Here is a 20,264-nt window from a genome sequence, read left to right as displayed (position 1 = left end):
GTGGTTAGATCGCCTTCTCACTATAAAACGATTTGTGATGTAACCTCGCACAACTTTATTAACAACTGAGATCTGCAAGCAGCCCTAGCAAACTGCTTTCACCAAATAGAAAAAAATAAGCATGCAAAGGGGTCTGAAACCATTTATTCAGTGTTTCCTATTATTACCATTTGCAGATGACTCCTACAATGATAGTTCATTATAATTGAGATGTTTTATGAGCAATTCATGCTACACTAGCCTTAAGTAGATTCTATCATGGGTACCTACCAAGAACAAAAAAGGTCATGTTTGTACCCCAAAATGTATTAAATTAGCATAGCTGGTAATTCATGCCAGAGGTCTCCTATATTATTGCTGCAGGCTTCTGACCTCAGCACCAGGCTTGAGTGACTCTGTATATAGTTGAAGTAAAATCTCTTGAACTTATTACATAGAGCAATAAACATGAGAAAAAAAAAGTTCGTTCCACAAATTTGTTCAGAAAGACAAATATGGTGCTTAATATCGGTTTGCTGCAAGACTTACAAAACAACATTCCATAAAGTTACAAAAATGACAAGGTGGATTAGCATCTACTGAGGAATTTGTTGAACTTGTATGGGCTGCTGGTATACTAGATCCCCAATAGCAAAAAAATATAACAACACTCTACCTGCGAGAGCCTTGCACTGTCCCTATGGAATTAGGATTCAGGTATCTGTTATTATTATTATTATTATTATTATTATAAGAAGATTATGTATTAGGAAATGTGTGAGCATAGGGTTGCCTAGCTACTGTAGATTTAATACCAGTATTTTGACTGGATTCTTTGACTACCATAAGGATCAAAATTGCTGAAGCTATCCTTCTGTAGGAAACCTTGTATATACTGTATATATATATATATATATATATATATATATATATATATATATATATATATATATATATATGCATGTGTATAATATGTATAAATATATACACAATCAAAAAGGTTTGGCAAATAATACATGGATAGTAGAAAGCGCTCTTATGGGATTTTGGTATTTTTGTGGTATTTGAATAACACTATGTCTGGGTTTTTGTTTTGTTGGCCAAATGAGGAAGGCTTCACTTGCAGTGAAAAAGCTAAGACAGCGTTACAATATAAGCAGTTGCACAAGGCCAAATTGGAACACAAACAGAAACATTTAAATATACCTTCCCTATTTTAATATTAATTACGTAATTTGAAATTTGAAACTAAATTGCCTAAAATATATTACCAAAATATCAAGACAAAAGGGTACAAGTTACTTGAATTTTTGCATGTAAACCAAGCCATTGAGAACTGAAATAGAGAACCATATTTTACCACAGCTTGTTGCCATGGATACTAAAGGTACTGTACTATCCAGTAGGCCAAAAAGAGCAACAATTCATTTATTATATAGGTCTTAAATGTGCATGTTTTAGACAGTTTTGCCCTGGACTTCTTGGGTCATTTAACCTGGAGGGTGAAATTGACCCCATACCTTCACTTTCTTGTTTCCTTTCAATGACTGATCAGTTGCATCCCTTATTTCCTGACATGCTTTGATGCTGCTGGGGTGAAATAAACAAGGAAGTACAGCAGTAACAGACTTCCTGGAAAGCAAGACAAACAAACTGAAAACTTTCTCCAATATAATGTAGTCTTTGTTTAAATAAAAACAGATGTTTGCAATCACATGTGTTTCATTAAAACTGCACATTTTAGACCTATGTAGCTAAAATTTGTAAGGCGACATTTCTGACTTTCAAATCCATTAGTACGGAAGATCATTAGCGCCACAAAGAAAACATAATTTATTGCGCTAATATTGATAATATTGCACTATTACATTATTATGAGATAATATTGCATTATTATGCAACAATTACTGAATTATTACGACATTATTTCGCAATAACTAGATAGTTTTGGTAATTCACATCACTCATGTCACTATCAACTAGCTGTAAGTTAGCTCTCAGTCATTACAAACGGGCCACTTACTTGTCAGGAGGTTGAGAAATGCAACACATACCTACATTTCCATTAGGATTACAAGAGGTTATGCTGTTGAACCATTTTCCTGTAACTGACAGTCGGCATGGTGTACAAAGCTGTAGAACAGGTTGAACCAAGCACTTCACTTTGAGATGCACATGTTTAGCACAAACTGTTCTTGTTGATATTATTGAAGCGTGCAAATTCTAAAATTAATTAATAGTTTTATCTCATGAGACAATATTGAACTAGTATGTCAGCTAGTTATGCTTGAGCAGTGTTGGGCCTGTAAAAATAGATACATTTATATGCCACTTCCTTAAAAGATGGCACACATTTTTTTTTTTATCATGATATACCTTTTAGTAATGGTCTCCTTCAATAAACTACAATAAAAAAGTACTTCTGGTCTCACATAGAAGCATGTTAATATCACAAAATGAGAAAAAAAGCAACTATAAAGTTCTTATAAGACCCTGAAATATTTGGTTCTAGTCTTGTAAAATTAACAGGTGTTTTGCTCCTTTCAAAAAATAGGTAAAAGGTTGCATATTTCCCTGCCTTTTGAATGTCCGTTCATTCCTGAAAATGTGTGCTTGCTTTGTAATTAGGCCTTATGTGTTTAAGGAAATCACACAGTATGACTTCAATATCTGAGAACTGTGTTAGTTTATGTTACATTTATTACAAACTGTATAGTCCTCAATACATATTGGACACATTTCTAAGTGGAATAGGATGACAAAAAGCTTTTCATAAACCACAACTGTATCACGACATCACCGCAAGGGACATTACAGCACCGACCATTACAGCGACTGCCCATAACAGAAGACTCTGCGAAGTTTACAAACATGTCACTTACCAGGAACTCCCCCACTCCCCTCAGTATGCAGGTTTTAATATGACTTAGCAGTGTCAGTGAGACTCATATTGCACAATTGTAAAGCAGTTGCATACCAGGTTTGATGAAGATCTCTTGCAGATCGAAACGTTGATCTCGGGTATAATAAAAAATATAAACACTTTGGAGTATAATATATAAGTGTGCGGGTACTATGTTTGTTTAACTTTAAAATCTTTCTACCCTGCACCTTGAAAGACTTTGGATGTGCGTATGTTTTCTCTTTGTTTACTAGCAGCCCCCCATCCCATTTCTCAGAGCGTCCATTTCTCAAGGAAGTAAACAGTGGTTGTTGTTACCGCCATTTTGGCCCCAAAACTGCCTTTGGTGTGTTTCTTTTGTCCGCCACCACAATATGTAGTAACGTTCATTTGCCCGTTTGGCAGAGCACCTAAAAATGTAATCCTGTAAACTGCTAGAGAATAGATTTATATCATGTGTGTGTGTGTATACAGTGGTCGTCCAAAGTTTACAAACCCTCATTTATGGAAGTGTAACACCCTAAAATTAATGTTGAATACATGTATATAGTACATTCCTATAAACACCCCTATTTATTTATGGTAAATATATGTAGATGGCACATTCCTAAAATCCCCCTATTCTGTTTTCTAATATAAAAAAAGAAGTAACCATTTAATGTATAGAACTAAAGCATACATTGGGATACCTTTGACAAACAACTGTGGATATTGGCCAGTTGCAATATACGCTGAGACCTTGAGGGTGGAATGCACAATTAAATAATAATAATAATAATAATAATAATAATAATAATAATAATAATAATAAAAGCTTTTGCTCAGAACACTAGAGGGGAATGGGGAAGAGCTGCAAGTCTCACACTGTCACTGGAAGAATTGGATCAATCCCAGATATTAATCATCTCTCTCTCTATATATCTCAAAACACATGCTGAATATCAGTCAGCAATAAGTGAAGAACAAAAAAAATATCGATTTGCAGCCCAACTACATAAAAAAATGTTTGTGGAAACATGCTTTTGTTGCATGGAGGTTTTACTTAACTTATTTACCAGTGCAGTTATGATAGAGCTCTATAGGAACAGTGAAAAAAAAACAACAACTATAGTCTTCTGCAATCAGAAAATCTGTAGTGAACCCCGCTCTGACTGCGTCATGTGTCAGAGTTCCTGGTAAGTGACGCTTTTGTGAACTTCGCAGAGTCTTATGGGAATTGTAGTTCGGCGCGGTGATGTCGTAGCGCTGTTATGGGCAGTCGCTGTAATGGTCAGCGCTTTAATATCCTCTAGTCGGCACGGTTTTGGACTTTAGTGTACTGTTGCACTTCTGAAAAACCTACAGTACCCAGGAAGTTGCTTTACCAGTTAAAAAACAAGTCTCATTGTGCAAAAACAAGTTCAGCCAACTATCAAAGGTATAGGGAAAATCCATCCACATTATGGAATTTAGGGCCCTGCTGGTATGATTTGGGCATTAGATACACAAGCTCTGTTATCTTGTGCTCTTTCAACATTTACTCCCTCCGTTTTAGGTTGCCTCTGTACCTGATCTTCCTGTCAATCAGCCTCGTCTTCATGGTGGTGAATCTGACGTGTGCACTCCTGGTGAAAATGTCAAACACCGACCCAAAGAACATTGTCCTTGTGCGAGTGGCCATCAATGACACCCTCTTTGTGCTCTGTGCTATTTCCCTTTCCACATGCCTCTACAAAATTGCAAAAATGTCTTTAGCAAACATATATCTGGAATCTAAAGTAAGTGTCCATTATTATTATTATTATTATTATTATTATTATTATTATTATTATTATTATTATTATTATTAGTAGTCGTAGTAGTAGTAGTCATCGTCATAGTAGTACTCTTGCCACCTGCTGTAAAATAAACAACCATCACACATAACTTTTTCACTCTTCTGCAATTTTGTTGAATAAACTCATTAAGTTTTATTCAAGAAAACGGAACAATCCTTCTGCAGTATACATTTACTACAGCTATACTTTTGTTGTTGTAAGAAATTACCTCACATACACCAGTGATGGAAAAGATACCTTTGGGGCTGTTTGACAACTTCTTAGTAACCAGTCAGTCAGACTTCAGAATTTAAATGAATGTGAAAAGCATTCCCACTGTGGAATGCCCTCAAGATAAATAACGTCCATAACGGGTAAAAAAAAAATCAGGCATTTATCAGAAGCTACTGGCATGCGAGCCATGGATAAATAAATACAGGGTATATCCTTACTGGCAGTGGCAATGAACCGTCCAAATTCAAACGGTCCTTCGTCCACACTAGAAAGGATCCAGAGCAAAAAAAAAACACCCAGCGCAATTTGCCTGAGCAATCCTTTTTAAAACAGTGGAAGGAAACATCAATTAAAATCAGTATCTTAGAGTGTAAGTGCAAGTCTGTTAGTTAGTAACGATGATAAATGCTGTTTTATAATTTAATTATGGTACTCCAGGGTGAGATGCTAAAATATCACAACACTGTGTGGTTAGACACCCTGTCATACCATAATTCTTAGGGTTTAGATTTAGAAGACGTGAATTTGCTATTTTGCACTACTTCTTTTTACTGTGGTATCCATATGCAGTATGCCCTCTAACAAAACAAGATTTATATAAAGAATTATAATGTTGTGCCCAGCTCAGCAAGCAATACCCATTTTTGCATTGACTTTCAAGCAGTGTCAGCTGGAGGCCAAATAAAAAATGGGGAAGCCCCCAGCAGCAGTAGAATCTTATTATTGTATTTTGACTGACAACACTTTTTATATCTCCTAACATCTTACCCCAATTTGGCTGTTAAACACATTTCTCCACTAGCCAGCAGCGAATAGTACAATGCAATGAGTTTTTTCTGGAATATCATGGTTTCATAGTTTCAGTAAACCACAGAACAAATTGCACATTTACATTGTTCTATTTAAATCTCTATTAATAAGTTATAGAAAATTAAATTATAGAAAATTAAAGTTATAGAAAAAAAAACACACACACACATTGTTAACATAGTCTAAGAGAACTCTGTAGCAACTGGCAGTTTAATATGAATGTCAGGGCTGTCAAATCCTGATCACTTACATATTTACATAAAAATTCACATACATTGTATATGAGTATTTTATACATTTAGAGGGGTTACTTTTTTAGGTATGCTCTTGTTCTATAGTAGCCAGACAGAGGCAGTGTGTTTTTGTAGGTTGCGTGCTGCTCCAACCTTTACTTGAGAAATTATATATATATATATATATATATATATATATATATATATATATATATATATATATATATAGGTACATTAGGAGAGGCAGTAAAATAATGCGATATCATCAAAGGCACTAAAAAGATTAATCAAAAACCACACTTTGTCATATCACAGTTATATGGTTATACCTTGTTGATATCTCCATCTCCTGATTGCAGGCCAGTTTTCAATAAACACACAACAGCCATTATATAAACCAATAGTATATTTCCATGCCGCATTTCCTCTTGAAAGCACACAGTTTAGCTGCTTCAAGCCCACTCACTGCACAGTCATTTCCAGAGTTATACTATCACTTTTCATGTGCAATAACTGATGCAGATAACATCTGCCTACTGTATATACAGCTCTTCTCACAAAATGTAACCGCAGCAAGCCAAAATAATCTTGTGACTCACTGTGTTTACAGTAAGCAGTTGTCCAATTCAAACTGTCTTGCAGCATTTCATGCAGTAGATATCCATGGCAATTATTTTGTAGTTCCATACAATGCAATGATACTTAATCTAAATCTAAACATGACTTGGTCAGAATCTCTTAAAACATGTCGTAGAAAGTTTTGGGAGTCTTATGAAGTATCTTGGCCAGTAGTGTTGGGATCTTTACTCTTTCATCATTTCAATTGTATATCATTCAGTTTCTGAGATATTACAGTGGCGATTGTTCAGGTGTGCATCTAATAGACAGTAAATCAATGCATTTTACTTGATGGTGTATGCTACAGTGCTGCCCTATACACTATTCTAGAAAACGCATCTCTGTTTTTTCTTGCAGTTTTTTTTAAACATTCCTTTGATCATTGCAAGAGACCAGTAATGGATTAAGTCAATTGATCTTACAAGCAATGGATCTAAATAGTGTTAAACAATTGATATAGGGCTCTATCAAAGTCATGTCTGTAAATTACAATGCATGAAATCTAGTTGCAGTTACACCTGCTTGGTAATTAGCATGCATGCTGTTGGCTTGGAAGTGGTGAGCTTGATGTAGGGGCGATGATGTGTTGATATGAATGTGTCTGGGTAATAAAGCAAAGTGCAAAAACAGCCAAGTAAGAATACAGGGATTAGCCATTATTATTATTATTATTATTTATTTATTAGCAGACACCCTTATCCAGGAAGACTTACAATTGTTACAAGATATCACATTATTTTCACATACAATTACATTATTTTTTACATACAATTACTCATTTATACAGTTGGGTTTTTACTGGAGCAATCTAGGTAAAGTACCTTGCTCAAGGGTACAGCAGCAATGTCCCCTACCTGGGATTGAACCCACGCCCCTCCGGTCAAGAGTCCAGAGCCCTAACCACTACTCCACACTGCTGCCATGTAAAGAGAAACTCCACAAATGGACACTGGTCTTGTGTTATTTCAATATGGCAGTCATATTAGGTCAGAATTAAATGTTAAACTTTTGTTAAACCCTATATTAATTGGTCTCACACATTTGAGAGGGTTGGATATATGACAATCATTTGAAAGAGTCCCAGGCATTACAAAGGTTAAAAGGCTGTTAAGGTTTTTATTCTCTGATAATTTTCACTGATTTCTTTCTCGTTTTAGGGGACCTCAGTATGCCAGGTGACCATAATAGGGACGATCGTCATACTGCTCTATGCCTCACGGGCCTGTTACAACCTTGTTGTGTTGGCTCTTGCCAAATACAAAAATATCAACTCTTTTGATTACGACTGGTACAACGTATCTGATCAGGTAGGTTATGGATCATGAGCTTAAGGCTATGAAAAAAACTAATTTCTAGCATTTGAAATGCCTTTTTACACTGGAGCCAATATTGCTGTACGACTACTACCATATAACAAGACGCAAAGCATCAGTTCTCTGATGTCAACTTTAAAAAACGTTACTATATGTTAAACAATAAATATAACCAAGGCCTTTTGTTTTCAGGACTACTAAAAAAAAAACCAATAAAACACAGCAGAATTGTGCATTTAAAGATGTAATTTAATGTTGGGGTTACGGTGAAATATAAAAAACAATTCTATGTAATTGACCTACTGTTTGGTTGACATTATGCCTTATTTAGTATTATTGTTTAGATTTTGGATTCTACTGTTGGATAGGGTCATCAATAAGACACATAGCCACTAATTAAATACCTGCCTAGACAAGGTTACTGAGCACAGCTGCACCTTGTTTCATGCTCTGGACAGGCAGACCTGAAGTCTCTCGGGGACGAGGGGTATGTTGTGTTTGGGGTGATCCTCTTTGTGTGGGAGCTCCTCCCTACTACTCTGGTGGTGTTCTTCTTCCGGGTCCGAAGACCCGCCCAGGATGGGGTAAGCTACATTGGACTTTACCATTTAACATGCACAATAGACATGCCACCATGGTAAAATGATTCTGATTCTCTGAAAAGCTAGTGCTGAAGTATGTCAAGACGTATCCAATACGTTTTGTGTGACATATGGATGCTGGGACAGACAGGCTGACATGATGCCTCCATACCCCTCCTGATTCTTAAACTCTTATTAAATAATTTTTTTTCATAACTGGGTAAGCCGTTCTCTAGATATATGTGAATTGTGAAATAGACTATTGATCAGAAAGATAGACACCCTTCATATATGCTCTAGATTGTGACATAGTCCATAATTAAAGTTTCATCAAATTTAAACAAACCTTTCTCTAGATACAGTATTTGCAAAAATGTGACATACAGACAGACCGTCGGATGGGCAGACGGACAGTTTCTATTTAGTAACGTGGTATAACAATTACCTCTGCTAAACAAAGTCATGTTTCATCACATTTGGACAAGCGGTTCTCTAGGTATATGTAAAAATGTAAGGGTGAGATACAGTCAGTCAAACTGTCTAACTAATGAGTTGAACGACTTAGTTGGAATTTCAGCTTTCTTACTGTTTGCTGAAGGTTTGCCATTGGAGTGGCCTGCATTTTACAAGCCTTATGCCCCATAAGTTAGTGCAACAGAGGGAAAGCGAAACACATTGAGAGATACAGGAGATTATACTGTCCCCTGAGAGCTATTAAAGTTTTAGACATATTCAAACCCAGGCTAGTACTACAATCCCAGTGCACCATTAGCCTACTAAGAAAGCAATTATACAACTAGTTAAAGACATCTTCTAGTTTTCCACTACTAAGGCTATACTGTATCTATCCCGTCAAAGAAAAAACTAAACAAGCTAACCAAGCACATTGAGGTCCAGTTAATCTCTGTCTGTTCACTTCAAACAAGCTGAAGCGCTAAGGAATAATCTAAGCAAACCTGTAGTCAATATTTATTGCATTAAAATTAATATTAGGTAAACTTTTTAACAGAAGCTGGTTCAATAATTTCCCTGGATGCTCCTAAATAAGCAAGGTGATAATCTATTTCTTGATTGAAATAACATAATAAAATGTAAGATAAGCATATGCTCACGCACAGCATCCATCAAAGCAAATAAATCAGAAAGATGCAAGTTCATTTTGTGCTAGACCACATCCAGCCTCTTTTTATACATTACATATATCAAAGTAGACATTTGGATGAAGCTGTCCTGGCATCCAGTTTAGCTATCCTAGTTTCCTATATACTTAAACACTACAACAGCAATAATTAATTGATATAGTACTGGCGCTGTTACAAACTGCTGATTCTATTATTCGGATTGAGCTCTCCATAGTAAGCAGGTGATGACACCAAGGTAGGGTCAATGATGTTAATTGAGTTCATTCACCATTCCAAATTAATACTCAGCCCACTCACTTCAAGTTTACAATTTTGATAGTGTTTCTAGGGAAAATCCAGTTTTGGAAAATGACATGTGTTTTAATAGAATAAGTGAGATTATGAAACATGAATGGCCATTTTCACAACTGTATTTCAATGTGATTATTATTATTATTTGTAGACAGGATCTAGAATTCCAAGCCATGCGTTTTCATCCAGAGCCTATTTCTTTGATAACCCGCAACGCTACGACAGTGATGACGACCTGGCGTGGAATATAATACCCCAAAACTCACAGGCCAGGTAAAGAACTTGCTTTTTAATTTACTGAACTAAGAGTGAGAGAAATTAACACTTGCTATATTCAGGTATAATATTGGTGAGACATGTGAACCTGATGACATTACACTGCCAATACCACTCAATCCTGACCATAGCATCAAAGAATAGCATACTTCTTTGTGAAATATTTATAAAAAAAATATATGACAAAACATGAATATTAACACGATATAGTCATAATAAAATATGATCAATGGGTCACATGCTCAAAGAATCTGTAGCACTTGTAAGAACATGGTAGTAACTGGATAACTAATGCTTCCTGCTCTTCTCTGGTAACTACAGGTGAAATAAGTGTGTAGTTACCATGCAACCATTAAGATAGATGTAAATATATAGATATAGACCATGTTGATATGGATTTACAGAAAGCCAGGTATGCTCTGGGATGAAAGTCAATCATAACATATAAACTTACTCATTCAGATGAGCTCATCATTGATAGAAAGCTGGTAATTTACTAATTTAAAATCCAGCTAATCAATATCACTCCTGAAGCCCTTTTCATCATCAGACAGTAACGATTATTATGAGGCACCTGCGCATGATTCAATCATACAGAGAAAAAATTAAATCAACCCGAACTTTACTGCCTTTCAAAGAAAAACAAAATCTTAAAGTAAGACATTTGCTGCACTCTTACAACACAGTTGTAAGGTAAACATTTTCCATGTCATTTGAAATATTTGTAGCTGTGGCAATTTGCGATGCATACGAGTTTGTGTGCATTTTTAAAAATTTAGCAAACATAATTTGCCTGCAAAATGTTGGTCCCAGTTCGAAGCAAGCACAAGGTTTTTGCTCCAACAAATACATGTTGCAGTTGGGTGTAGTTCAATTATTATTTAATTATTTTGTTCTACTGTACTTTTGTAATCATTTTTTAGCTGTGACTAATGTGTGGCTGGTGTTTCTGCGCTCTCCTTTTCAGTTTGACGGCAGAGTGGCATGATTGGGGGAGTCGAAACAACAGCTTTGTGGCATACATAGGATCAGAGGAACCACACTCCACAACAGTCCCAGAGGAACTTAACCCTTACTGAAGGGGAGTCTTTTGCTCTGCACATTTGCACATCTATCGAGAAGCGTAAGCGTCTAGTACTTCAGAGTGTGTTAGATCACACGTTTGTGAGCTGTAGCCTTTTGCATTCAAATCTTCACTGTAAATAGCAATTCATATTTTCAGGGAAAGAGGGTATTTTAAAGTAAAATACTGTACAAAAGTGAAGGACAAGTGCGATGTAATATGGGTGAAAAAAATGCACCCACTGAAATGGTCATAACCACACTTAATGAACATTCTGGGTTGTTAATTTTGTTTTTATTTTCTTTGAAAAGCTTGGACTCATGCTGCATGCATTCCTTTTAAGTCCCACATACAGTACAGATACATTATACTGATTATACCCTTACAAAAGAGAACAAAGTTAGGTCAGTTGATGAGGTATTGTGAAGTCCATTAGCTTGGAGCTGCCTGACTAATACTTCCTTGGGCAGTAGGACAATTCCTTGCTGCAGAATAAACAGGCACCGCACCAAAGGATAAAGGTGCTACACTGTTTATTTCATGGGCTATGCCATAGACTTAAATCATATTCAGTGGAATGGAGTTAACCAACAATGGCAATCCAATAATCCCACTCTAATGGAAAATGGTAGCACAACAGCTTCATTATATGAACCATTGGTAGAATGGTACCACAGAGGTACTTCTAGGTATCTCAATAATAACCAACACAAATGAGTAATTCATTGCAGTGCCTTATCTGTACCATTGTGTTACACTACAGTATCAGGACCATGTGTAATATTTAATCCAAATCTATTTTGTTGGCATTTCTGACAATATTGGAAAATACATAATCCAACAAGTTCCTATATTTTATCTCCCATCTTTCACATTGTATATACTGTAAATTAATGATAAATGCTTAGAATAGAGTCATTTGCCCAAAAAGCAGTGAAAAGACAACTGAACAGAAAACTGATTTCATAAATGGGTGTGGAAAATATGAAACAATATCAGTATCTATATGATGTTAAAGTATACCCCACCAAGGATGGACACTGAATGTGTTGTATGTTTCACTCAACCAGCTAGTGTGGACTGCATTAGTATACGTACAAGCTAGTTTTTGGGAACATAAAGCAACATTCTAGTGGCAATAGTTTCTAAAAAAAGTTATGGATGTTTTTTTTTTTTTCTTTTTTCCCTGTGTATGCTGTATTGAATTAGGAAGACTAGCAAAAATATAACTGGAGGTAAGTTAGGGTTAATGTTGAAAATAAAAAAGGGAAAAAACTCAAACAATTGATTATTTTAAACATCATAACAAGGTTAGGGAGGGGTAGTAAAATACAATTAAAATGGCAGCTCTATGTTCTTTAAATACTCCAGTGCACTTGCTGGAAGTGAAACCAACATAACCCTTATCTAAAAGTGTATATCCAAGAACCCATGGCTGTTTATCTACTTACCAAGTCTGTAGAGCAATTTTGTTTTCTTTTTTTAACAAAATACATTGACACAAACTCAAGGTTCAAAGACAAATTTGTCATATACAAAACTTACCCAATGCTGACGCTCCTGCTCATCTTTCTCTAGCGTGCAATACTTACCTGACAGTGTTTTCTACAAAAAAGTAGCCTGCTTTTGTGTCATATACAAGCATAGGTGTGTCATGTACATACATGGGTTTGCATTGGCCTTTTACGTGTATTTGTTCTTACTTTATGGTGCATATACAGTATACTAGTTATAGAGAAGTGGTGATATATATATATATAGATATATATATATATATATAGATATATAGATATATATATATATATATATATATATATATAGATATATAGATATATATATATATATATATATATATATATATATATATATATATTTTTTAGACATTTAGAAATTTTGTTTTTCATATCTTTTGGGCATTTGTTATTTTATGTAAGATCTGTATATCATGTACACATTGAATCAGTTCACCTTACTATGAATAAAGCACTTTCTAGAATAAATGTTTTTAGTATTATTTTTTATTGCTGTATAGTATGACAGTGCTGTTGCTATGAAACATGCCATGGAGGTGTACTGTGCCACTGTAAAAACTGCAATTTTGTTCTAGTCATTTTACAACGACAACATTAAATTAATGACATATTCTAAAACAAAACCCTTTCACCCTTAAGATTTTGGGGGTCCCTGAGTTTCCTTCTGCTTCTATATTTGACCTGCACTGAAACTGTTACAGTTTTACAAATAAAACCACTGGTTCATTGTTACATACAAGAAATTAACGACAGGCACATTTCAAATTTTACAACCAGAAATATTTATTTATCTCTTCAAATAAATATAATTGACAAGTAGACACAACAATTAGGTGCAATTCAACATGCTTCGGTTCCTGCAACAGTTTGAATTTACTCTTTTACAAAACAGTAAAAGATTAGGATAGTTCACAGAATAAAAAGGCAAAGTAAAGAGAATATCCTACACATAGATAAAGTTTAAGATGAAATCCTACAATCAGTTTTGTCACTGTGAGCAAGCACTTTGTTTATCTTAAGGCAGACAGTGGATTGCACAGATAATCTTGTGCTAAATATCATGCATTTCATACATGAGAAGAGAACACAGTACAGTACTACAGTTTGCAGGCTTTGCTGTTCCGAACAACCCACAACTTCCTTCACCTTTGCTTAGCAAAAGGAAAGCATCAAAGGTTTATACAGAAAAAAAAAACAACAACAAAAAAAACAATTGTGAAACTGAAATGGCACAACAATTTCATAGGCAGCATGTTATTTTAGGGAATGTAAATGAGACAAACTGGAAAGGCTCAGTAAATTGCCAACATACTTAAAACAAGTCTGTATATGCATCTTTTAAGCCTACAATGTAAACAATAAATTGTGTATGGACTCAGGTGTACATGGTGAGTTTCTTATTCTTTTTTTAAAAGGTGCAATCCTTGCTGCAATAGCCCCCAAATGCAAATCTATTTAATTTCATTTCACTTTCTATATTCATTTCCTCCCCCAATTACGTTTCATTCCCAACCATGATTTTGTTCTGAAAGACAGCTTTCCAGAATTATTTATATAGTCATTTTGACACATACTCCTTTAAATCTTACCAACCCAGATATTTATGTTGCCTTTATAGAGGGTTTACTGGTGATTCTACTCACTTGATAAAGTGCATTTAAAAAGATCAAGTGTTTGTGAGACTGATTTTATGCTCCACAGACAGCTCCTGCTCACCCAGATTTTAGAAGAGCTATTGTATCGCACAACAAGCTATGCACCTTTTTGAGAAAAAGTTGTTTCTTAAATTATGGAGCATCTTTCCTTTTCTTAATTTGGTACAAGGACAGCAGCGTCATAATTAAAATGTACACCCAATCTGACAATTATTTACCAAATAAAGCAAATCTGAGTCAATGTCATACACACAAAAAATAAACCTTGGTAAACATATGTGAAACATCTGATCCAAGGACAACATGCATTTTTTGTTTTATATTCTTGCCATAGATTGATTTGGTTGATTTGTAAAGCATCCAAAGTTATTTAGGCAGGATTTGCCGTCCACTCAACAGCTTTATGTTATTATCTCTTCTGTATAATTCGCAGCGTATGAGAGCTAAAACTCAATTCTGTCTGACAAAGACTGAAATGAGTGATTATATATAACTTAAAGAACACGTGGTTTAAAATGATCTTCAAAAGGGAAGGGATGTATGTTTTGTGTTATTCTGTCTGGTAGTTTTTGAGCTACAGCACTTTTTAAAAACTGCCGTTTTTTTATGTAAGTTTGGGGCAGGGAGAGCGTTTTTTATTATTCACCTGTTGGTAAAAAACGACTGGACAGTTATTATTATTATTATTATTTATTTCTTAGCAGACGCCCTTATCCAGGGCGACTTACAAGATATCACATTATTTTTGTATACAATTACCCATTTATGCAGTTGGTTTTTACTGGAACAATCTAGGTAAGGTACCTTGCTCAAGGGTACAGCAGCAGTGTCCCCCACTGGGGATTGAACCCACGACCCTCCGGTCAAGAGTCCAGAGCCCTAACCACTACTCCACACTGTTGCCCAGTGTGCCCAGTTATTACTGCCATTTGGCAAGTTACTTCATCTAAGTAGTCTTTAGTGCCTTTTGTGGGTGGGGAGGTTTAAAAATGTGTATTTCAATATAAAAAAGTACTTTTAAAAATGAATGCTACGCATGCCGTTGTACGATTTGGTAACTGTTTTTGTGTAGTTCCTACTGGAGCTGTAACAATACAACCACTTTGGAACGCTCTCCAGTTTGAACTATAGCTCCCAGAATGCACGCTGAACGGCTGATAGTAGCCTACATTTCAAGCTTTTCACAAGCGTAACAAAGCATCATATTGTACTGTACAGGGTACGTAAATAAATAATAAAAACCGTATCAGTCAGTGATAGAAGGTGAACGAGTATTTAAAACCTACATGTACACTTAGGCTGAGAGACTGTGCGCCAGAGAAGTTATAAATAATGGCAAAACATTTCAAAATAGGCCTAAAACGATTATTTGCATTACATTAGACTTACAAAAAAATCGAAAACACTCACCCACAAAAGCCAGGTGAACTTCCAAAGAAATCATTTTTGTTTATTTCTAACGTAAAACAAATAGCTATGCACTTTGATGCTCTAGCGTAAATAACATGGGAATGTATAGAATTAAAAAAATATCTCGATTAGCCGTCATAAAACAAAAACACGGAAATGACAAATATACAAAACCAGAACAATATATATATATATATATATATATATATATATATACACACACACACACACACACACACACACACACAACCATCTGAAACTGTACTGTACCAATCTGTTCTGTACAGTCATGATCATTTAGCGCAAATACTGTAGTCAGGACCCAGCGTATTTTTATCTGTACTTATTATCAATTTCCTCATTAAAAAAATAATAACAATAATAATACTTAGGACTTGGGCTAGACATTTTCAGAGATGTAGAATCACAGTCAAATTGTTCTTGGAGTTTAACAGTAGATTTATAAAATCACTTAAATTTAGTAAATAATATAGCAAACTAGGCTACTCTGTGGTTTCATTCACAAGTTGTAAAAATAAAACAAAATCGATGCAAACTTTATTTAAGCGATCACCAGCAACAGATCACCTGACAGCATTTTGAATAAAGTTTATAACACAACAAACAGCAGGATTACAAAAAACATGCCTATGCTTTGCATCAGATATGATATCATACATGACATCAGTAATGACATCAGCAATGACTAATCACATGACAAATGCTCCACCAAGACTTCACAGAAGAACATTACCAAAATAATAACCTTTGGAGAGTTTCTGTGATGTCATCATAAACTAGGAGGAGATCTTTAGTTTAAAGGGTCACAGAACCTGTAACTCACTGAAGTACATATTTTATTTTTTATAATACCTGGATGTTAGTATATGTTAAAAAAACAAAACAAAAAAAAAACCAGACAATATAAAAGGTGTCTTTGCTTAGGTCAGAGGTCAAATCTAATCGTCTAGAGGAATATGTCTTTTGTTTTTGTAATTAAATTTAACATGAACTAATCACATATCAAATGCTCCACCAAGACTGCCCAGATGTACATTATACTGGAAAAAAAAATTCTCTGTGCTGGACTGTAGCTATCATGCTCCTTGACGTAAGTGCCAACGTAGACACACACATACACAAAACAATACACTTTCATTGTGCGCACTGTCACTATTTGCACTACTGTCTATAGACGTGATATAGGTGTTGCATAATTACTACTGTTACTTCCAATGCAATATGGCATTGCCACATATCTATCCAAGACCATTGGTTTACCAAATGCATTTCAATATGTATCACACTCAGTAAAAGGAATGTTTTTTTTGTTAGTTTTTTTTTCTAGAACAGTGCCATGGAGATTGAGGACCAAACTCTGCTTCTTTGTGTTGTTATTGTCATACGAGTTCCTAAGAACAGCTGACAGGACAATATTCTGCATATTATTATTATTTGTTTATTTAGCAGACGCCTTATCCAAGGTGACTTGTAGAGACTAGGGTGTGTGAACTATGCATCAGCTGCAGAGTCACTTACAATTACATCTCACCTGAAAGATGGAGCACAAGGAGGTTAAGCGACTTGCTCAGGGTCACACAATGAGTTAGTGGCTGAGGTGGGATTTGAACCGGGGACCTCCTGGTTACAAGCCCTTTTCTTTAACCACTGGACCACACAGCCTCCTTGCATATCAATAAACACAGTCATTGATGATGTCATTACTGATGTCATGTATGACACCATATCTGATGTGACGCATAGGCATAATAGGGGTGCGTTAACGTTGCGTGCAACCTTAACATCCCATTTCCTGACTTTTGTGATTTTGAACTGCAACCTTAACGCTGTTTTAACAAAGTTTCTGTTACTGAATATATATACAGGCTAACTTCACTATAACAAACCCTTCTTATAATGAACACCTGTTTTTAACGATCCCAACAGCAAGAACCACATTTTTCAATGCAAATTAGCCCTATTAGAACGGTCACGGACAGGATTGACCCGAACGATCTCAGTACTGACTGACACTGAACTTTCTCCAGTATCAAGTGTGTTATTCTCTCAGTGAAAACAAAGACCATGGTTGACTAATTCAAAGATAACGCTAATTCAAAGAAGACCTATTGTACGAATCATGCATGACAAATGCAATTGTTGCCTGTACGTCATCTTCCCACAAACTGCAACCAGGCAACGGGCGTGAGGAGCAATCTACACTGGATGGTTTTATCAAGAGAAAGGACATGTAATTACTGTATTCAGCATGGAAGTGTACATTCTTTCCTTTTTCATTTCTTTACTTTTTTCTTTTAAACATACCACAGGGGGGAATTAGTGTTGGTGTAATCTATATGTGGAAACGGGTTTGTTTTGTGTGCTTTTTGGAGTTGTTATGTTTGATCAAATTATTGTTTATAGACGGGCGCTACCGTCACATGACCCATTTATTTACTTTGTTTTGTGTTTAATAAATCCTGCGCGCCTGTGCAGGCGTTTCAACTCCAATTCCTCTGTCTTGCAATGCGGTTACCCACACATGTGACATGTGTACTTTGTCACAATACCGTTTAAATGTTGATCAATGTGAAGGAATCTTCATAAATGTACTATATTGATGTTCAATTCAAATTTGCCGTTTTTTCATTATTCAGATACAGAAAAATGCCAAACCCTATTATAGTGAACTCCACGATATAACGAACATTTCTCCAAGTCCCAGGGGGGGTTGTTATAGTGAAGTTAGCCTGTATATATATAATTTTGGGTTTGGTTTATGCGTCAAAATAAATAGATCAAGATGATCAATAGATGATATATATATATATATATATATATATATATATATATATATATATATATATATATATATATATATATATATATATATATATATATATATATATACACACACACACCCTATTCAAGAATTGTTCAAACAATATTAACTATAAAATGATTCATAAATGTCTTTTAAAAGGTTAAATAAAGTGGCTTTTATGGTCCTACAAACATTAATATAGTTGAAAACAGTTTGCAGTGGCTTCTTACAATTCTATGGTCATATTTGTTAGACAGTCTTTATGGTCATTCTGTAGATAACAGCAACCCTTTAAAAATAATACACTGTCCCTTTGGTTTTCTGCATGGTTGTCAATTACACATCAGCTGGAAAAGCACGGGAGCGCCAATTAAATGTGAACTGTGGGTTTGGGTTACGCATCAAAATAAACACATCAAAAGCCAGAATGGCTGCTAACTTTCCAAATGGGATTTAGCAACAAACTCAAATGGGGACTGAATTCACCATCAAAACCAGTAGCTGTATAGTGGATGCTACATGAAACAAACTTGAATAGTGAATGTTGAAGTATTTTAGAACCTTCCGTTACACACAGGAACAGAAATGTATATTTCCAATCTCCAACAGTAGACAATAAAGGCTGGGGAGCAGAACTAAAATTGGCAACTAACAATGCACCAAAAACACATACAAAAGCAATCTAATATTTGTGGTGAATCTTATGCTTGTATCAGTTGCATCAGGTTAACAACATTTTGATGTAATACAGTTCCAATCTGGAGTTTTCACTGTATAGCTATGGCCAAAATATTTGCATCACCCTATAGAATGAACTAATTTTGCTTCATAAAGTCAAATGAAACCTTCTGAACAATGCTATGTTAACATACTGAATTAAATTCGGATTTGTAGTATTCCCTATACTTAATGAAAAACTGAAAAAAATGAATAATTTAACATTTCAAAATCTAACATGAAATACTGTACTATTATGGCTTCTGTTAGACTTTTGCAATATCATTTTGTAGTTTCTTTGGTTACATGGCGTTAAATAAAATATCTAAATTATGTTCAAATAGTTTACTTTTTTTTTTTTTGCCTCAATCCTAAAATTCTAGGTGATGCAAAACTTTTGGCCACAGCTGTAGATTCTCTCTGAAGTCTAAACTGAACTTGACACACCACAAATTCTGTAACAAATTCCTTAAAACAAACATCTTTGTGAACTTAAAGAGCATCTCGTGATAAAAGAGGGGGGTCACAAACAGTAGCAAAAGTAAAATTTATATAACTAGCTGCGTAGAGAAAAAAACATGGTACTTCAAGTATACCTAGATGTTTTAATCTGATCTGGTACTTTTGCTACAAAATGCACTGTTTATTTTTGTGTAACCCATTCTTAGGATTCACAGAATTTCTGGATTTAAGGGTTAAACAGAAGTACTGTAGATCATTATGAAATGTTTCCTGAAGAAGTGGTCTCATTCTGGGGGAAATACCAGAATCAAGCAGATTATTGCAGTGCCCATTGGCAGTCGCCACTCTGTGGCTGGCAATGCTTGTTACCTGTTGTCCTGCAGAAGAGTTCTGAAATTCTGAAGCTCCTTTATACTTGTAGAAAGT

General features: G+C 35.1%; 2 protein-coding genes across 4 annotated transcripts in view; one reads left to right on the top strand and one right to left on the bottom strand.

Annotated features, from left to right (window-relative positions):
• The window catches only part of LOC117403140 (G protein-coupled receptor 137Ba-like), a 23,143-nt gene extending 8,995 nt beyond the window's left edge, over positions 1-14,148 (top strand). Inside the window, exons 3-7 of the mRNA XM_034005159.3 lie at positions 4,416-4,638; positions 7,730-7,879; positions 8,344-8,469; positions 10,051-10,172; positions 11,143-14,148. Coding sequence (XP_033861050.3) covers positions 4,416-4,638; positions 7,730-7,879; positions 8,344-8,469; positions 10,051-10,172; positions 11,143-11,254 — 733 coding nt within the window. The 3' untranslated portion in view covers positions 11,255-14,148. The remainder of the gene's footprint in view (positions 1-4,415; positions 4,639-7,729; positions 7,880-8,343; positions 8,470-10,050; positions 10,173-11,142) is intronic.
• LOC117403237 (ERO1-like protein beta) overlaps positions 13,529-20,264 on the bottom strand; it is a 45,387-nt gene continuing 38,651 nt past the window's right edge. For all 3 annotated transcript variants that reach the window (XM_034005234.3, XM_034005235.3, XM_059024385.1), the window contains one exon: positions 13,529-20,264. In XM_034005234.3, coding sequence (XP_033861125.1) covers positions 20,204-20,264 — 61 coding nt within the window. In that variant the 3' untranslated portion in view covers positions 13,529-20,203.

This window comes from Acipenser ruthenus, chromosome 5 (assembly GCF_902713425.1).
Source record: "Acipenser ruthenus chromosome 5, fAciRut3.2 maternal haplotype, whole genome shotgun sequence".
Lineage (NCBI taxonomy): Eukaryota > Metazoa > Chordata > Actinopteri > Acipenseriformes > Acipenseridae > Acipenser > Acipenser ruthenus.
This window is presented reverse-complemented; position numbering and strand designations above follow the sequence as displayed.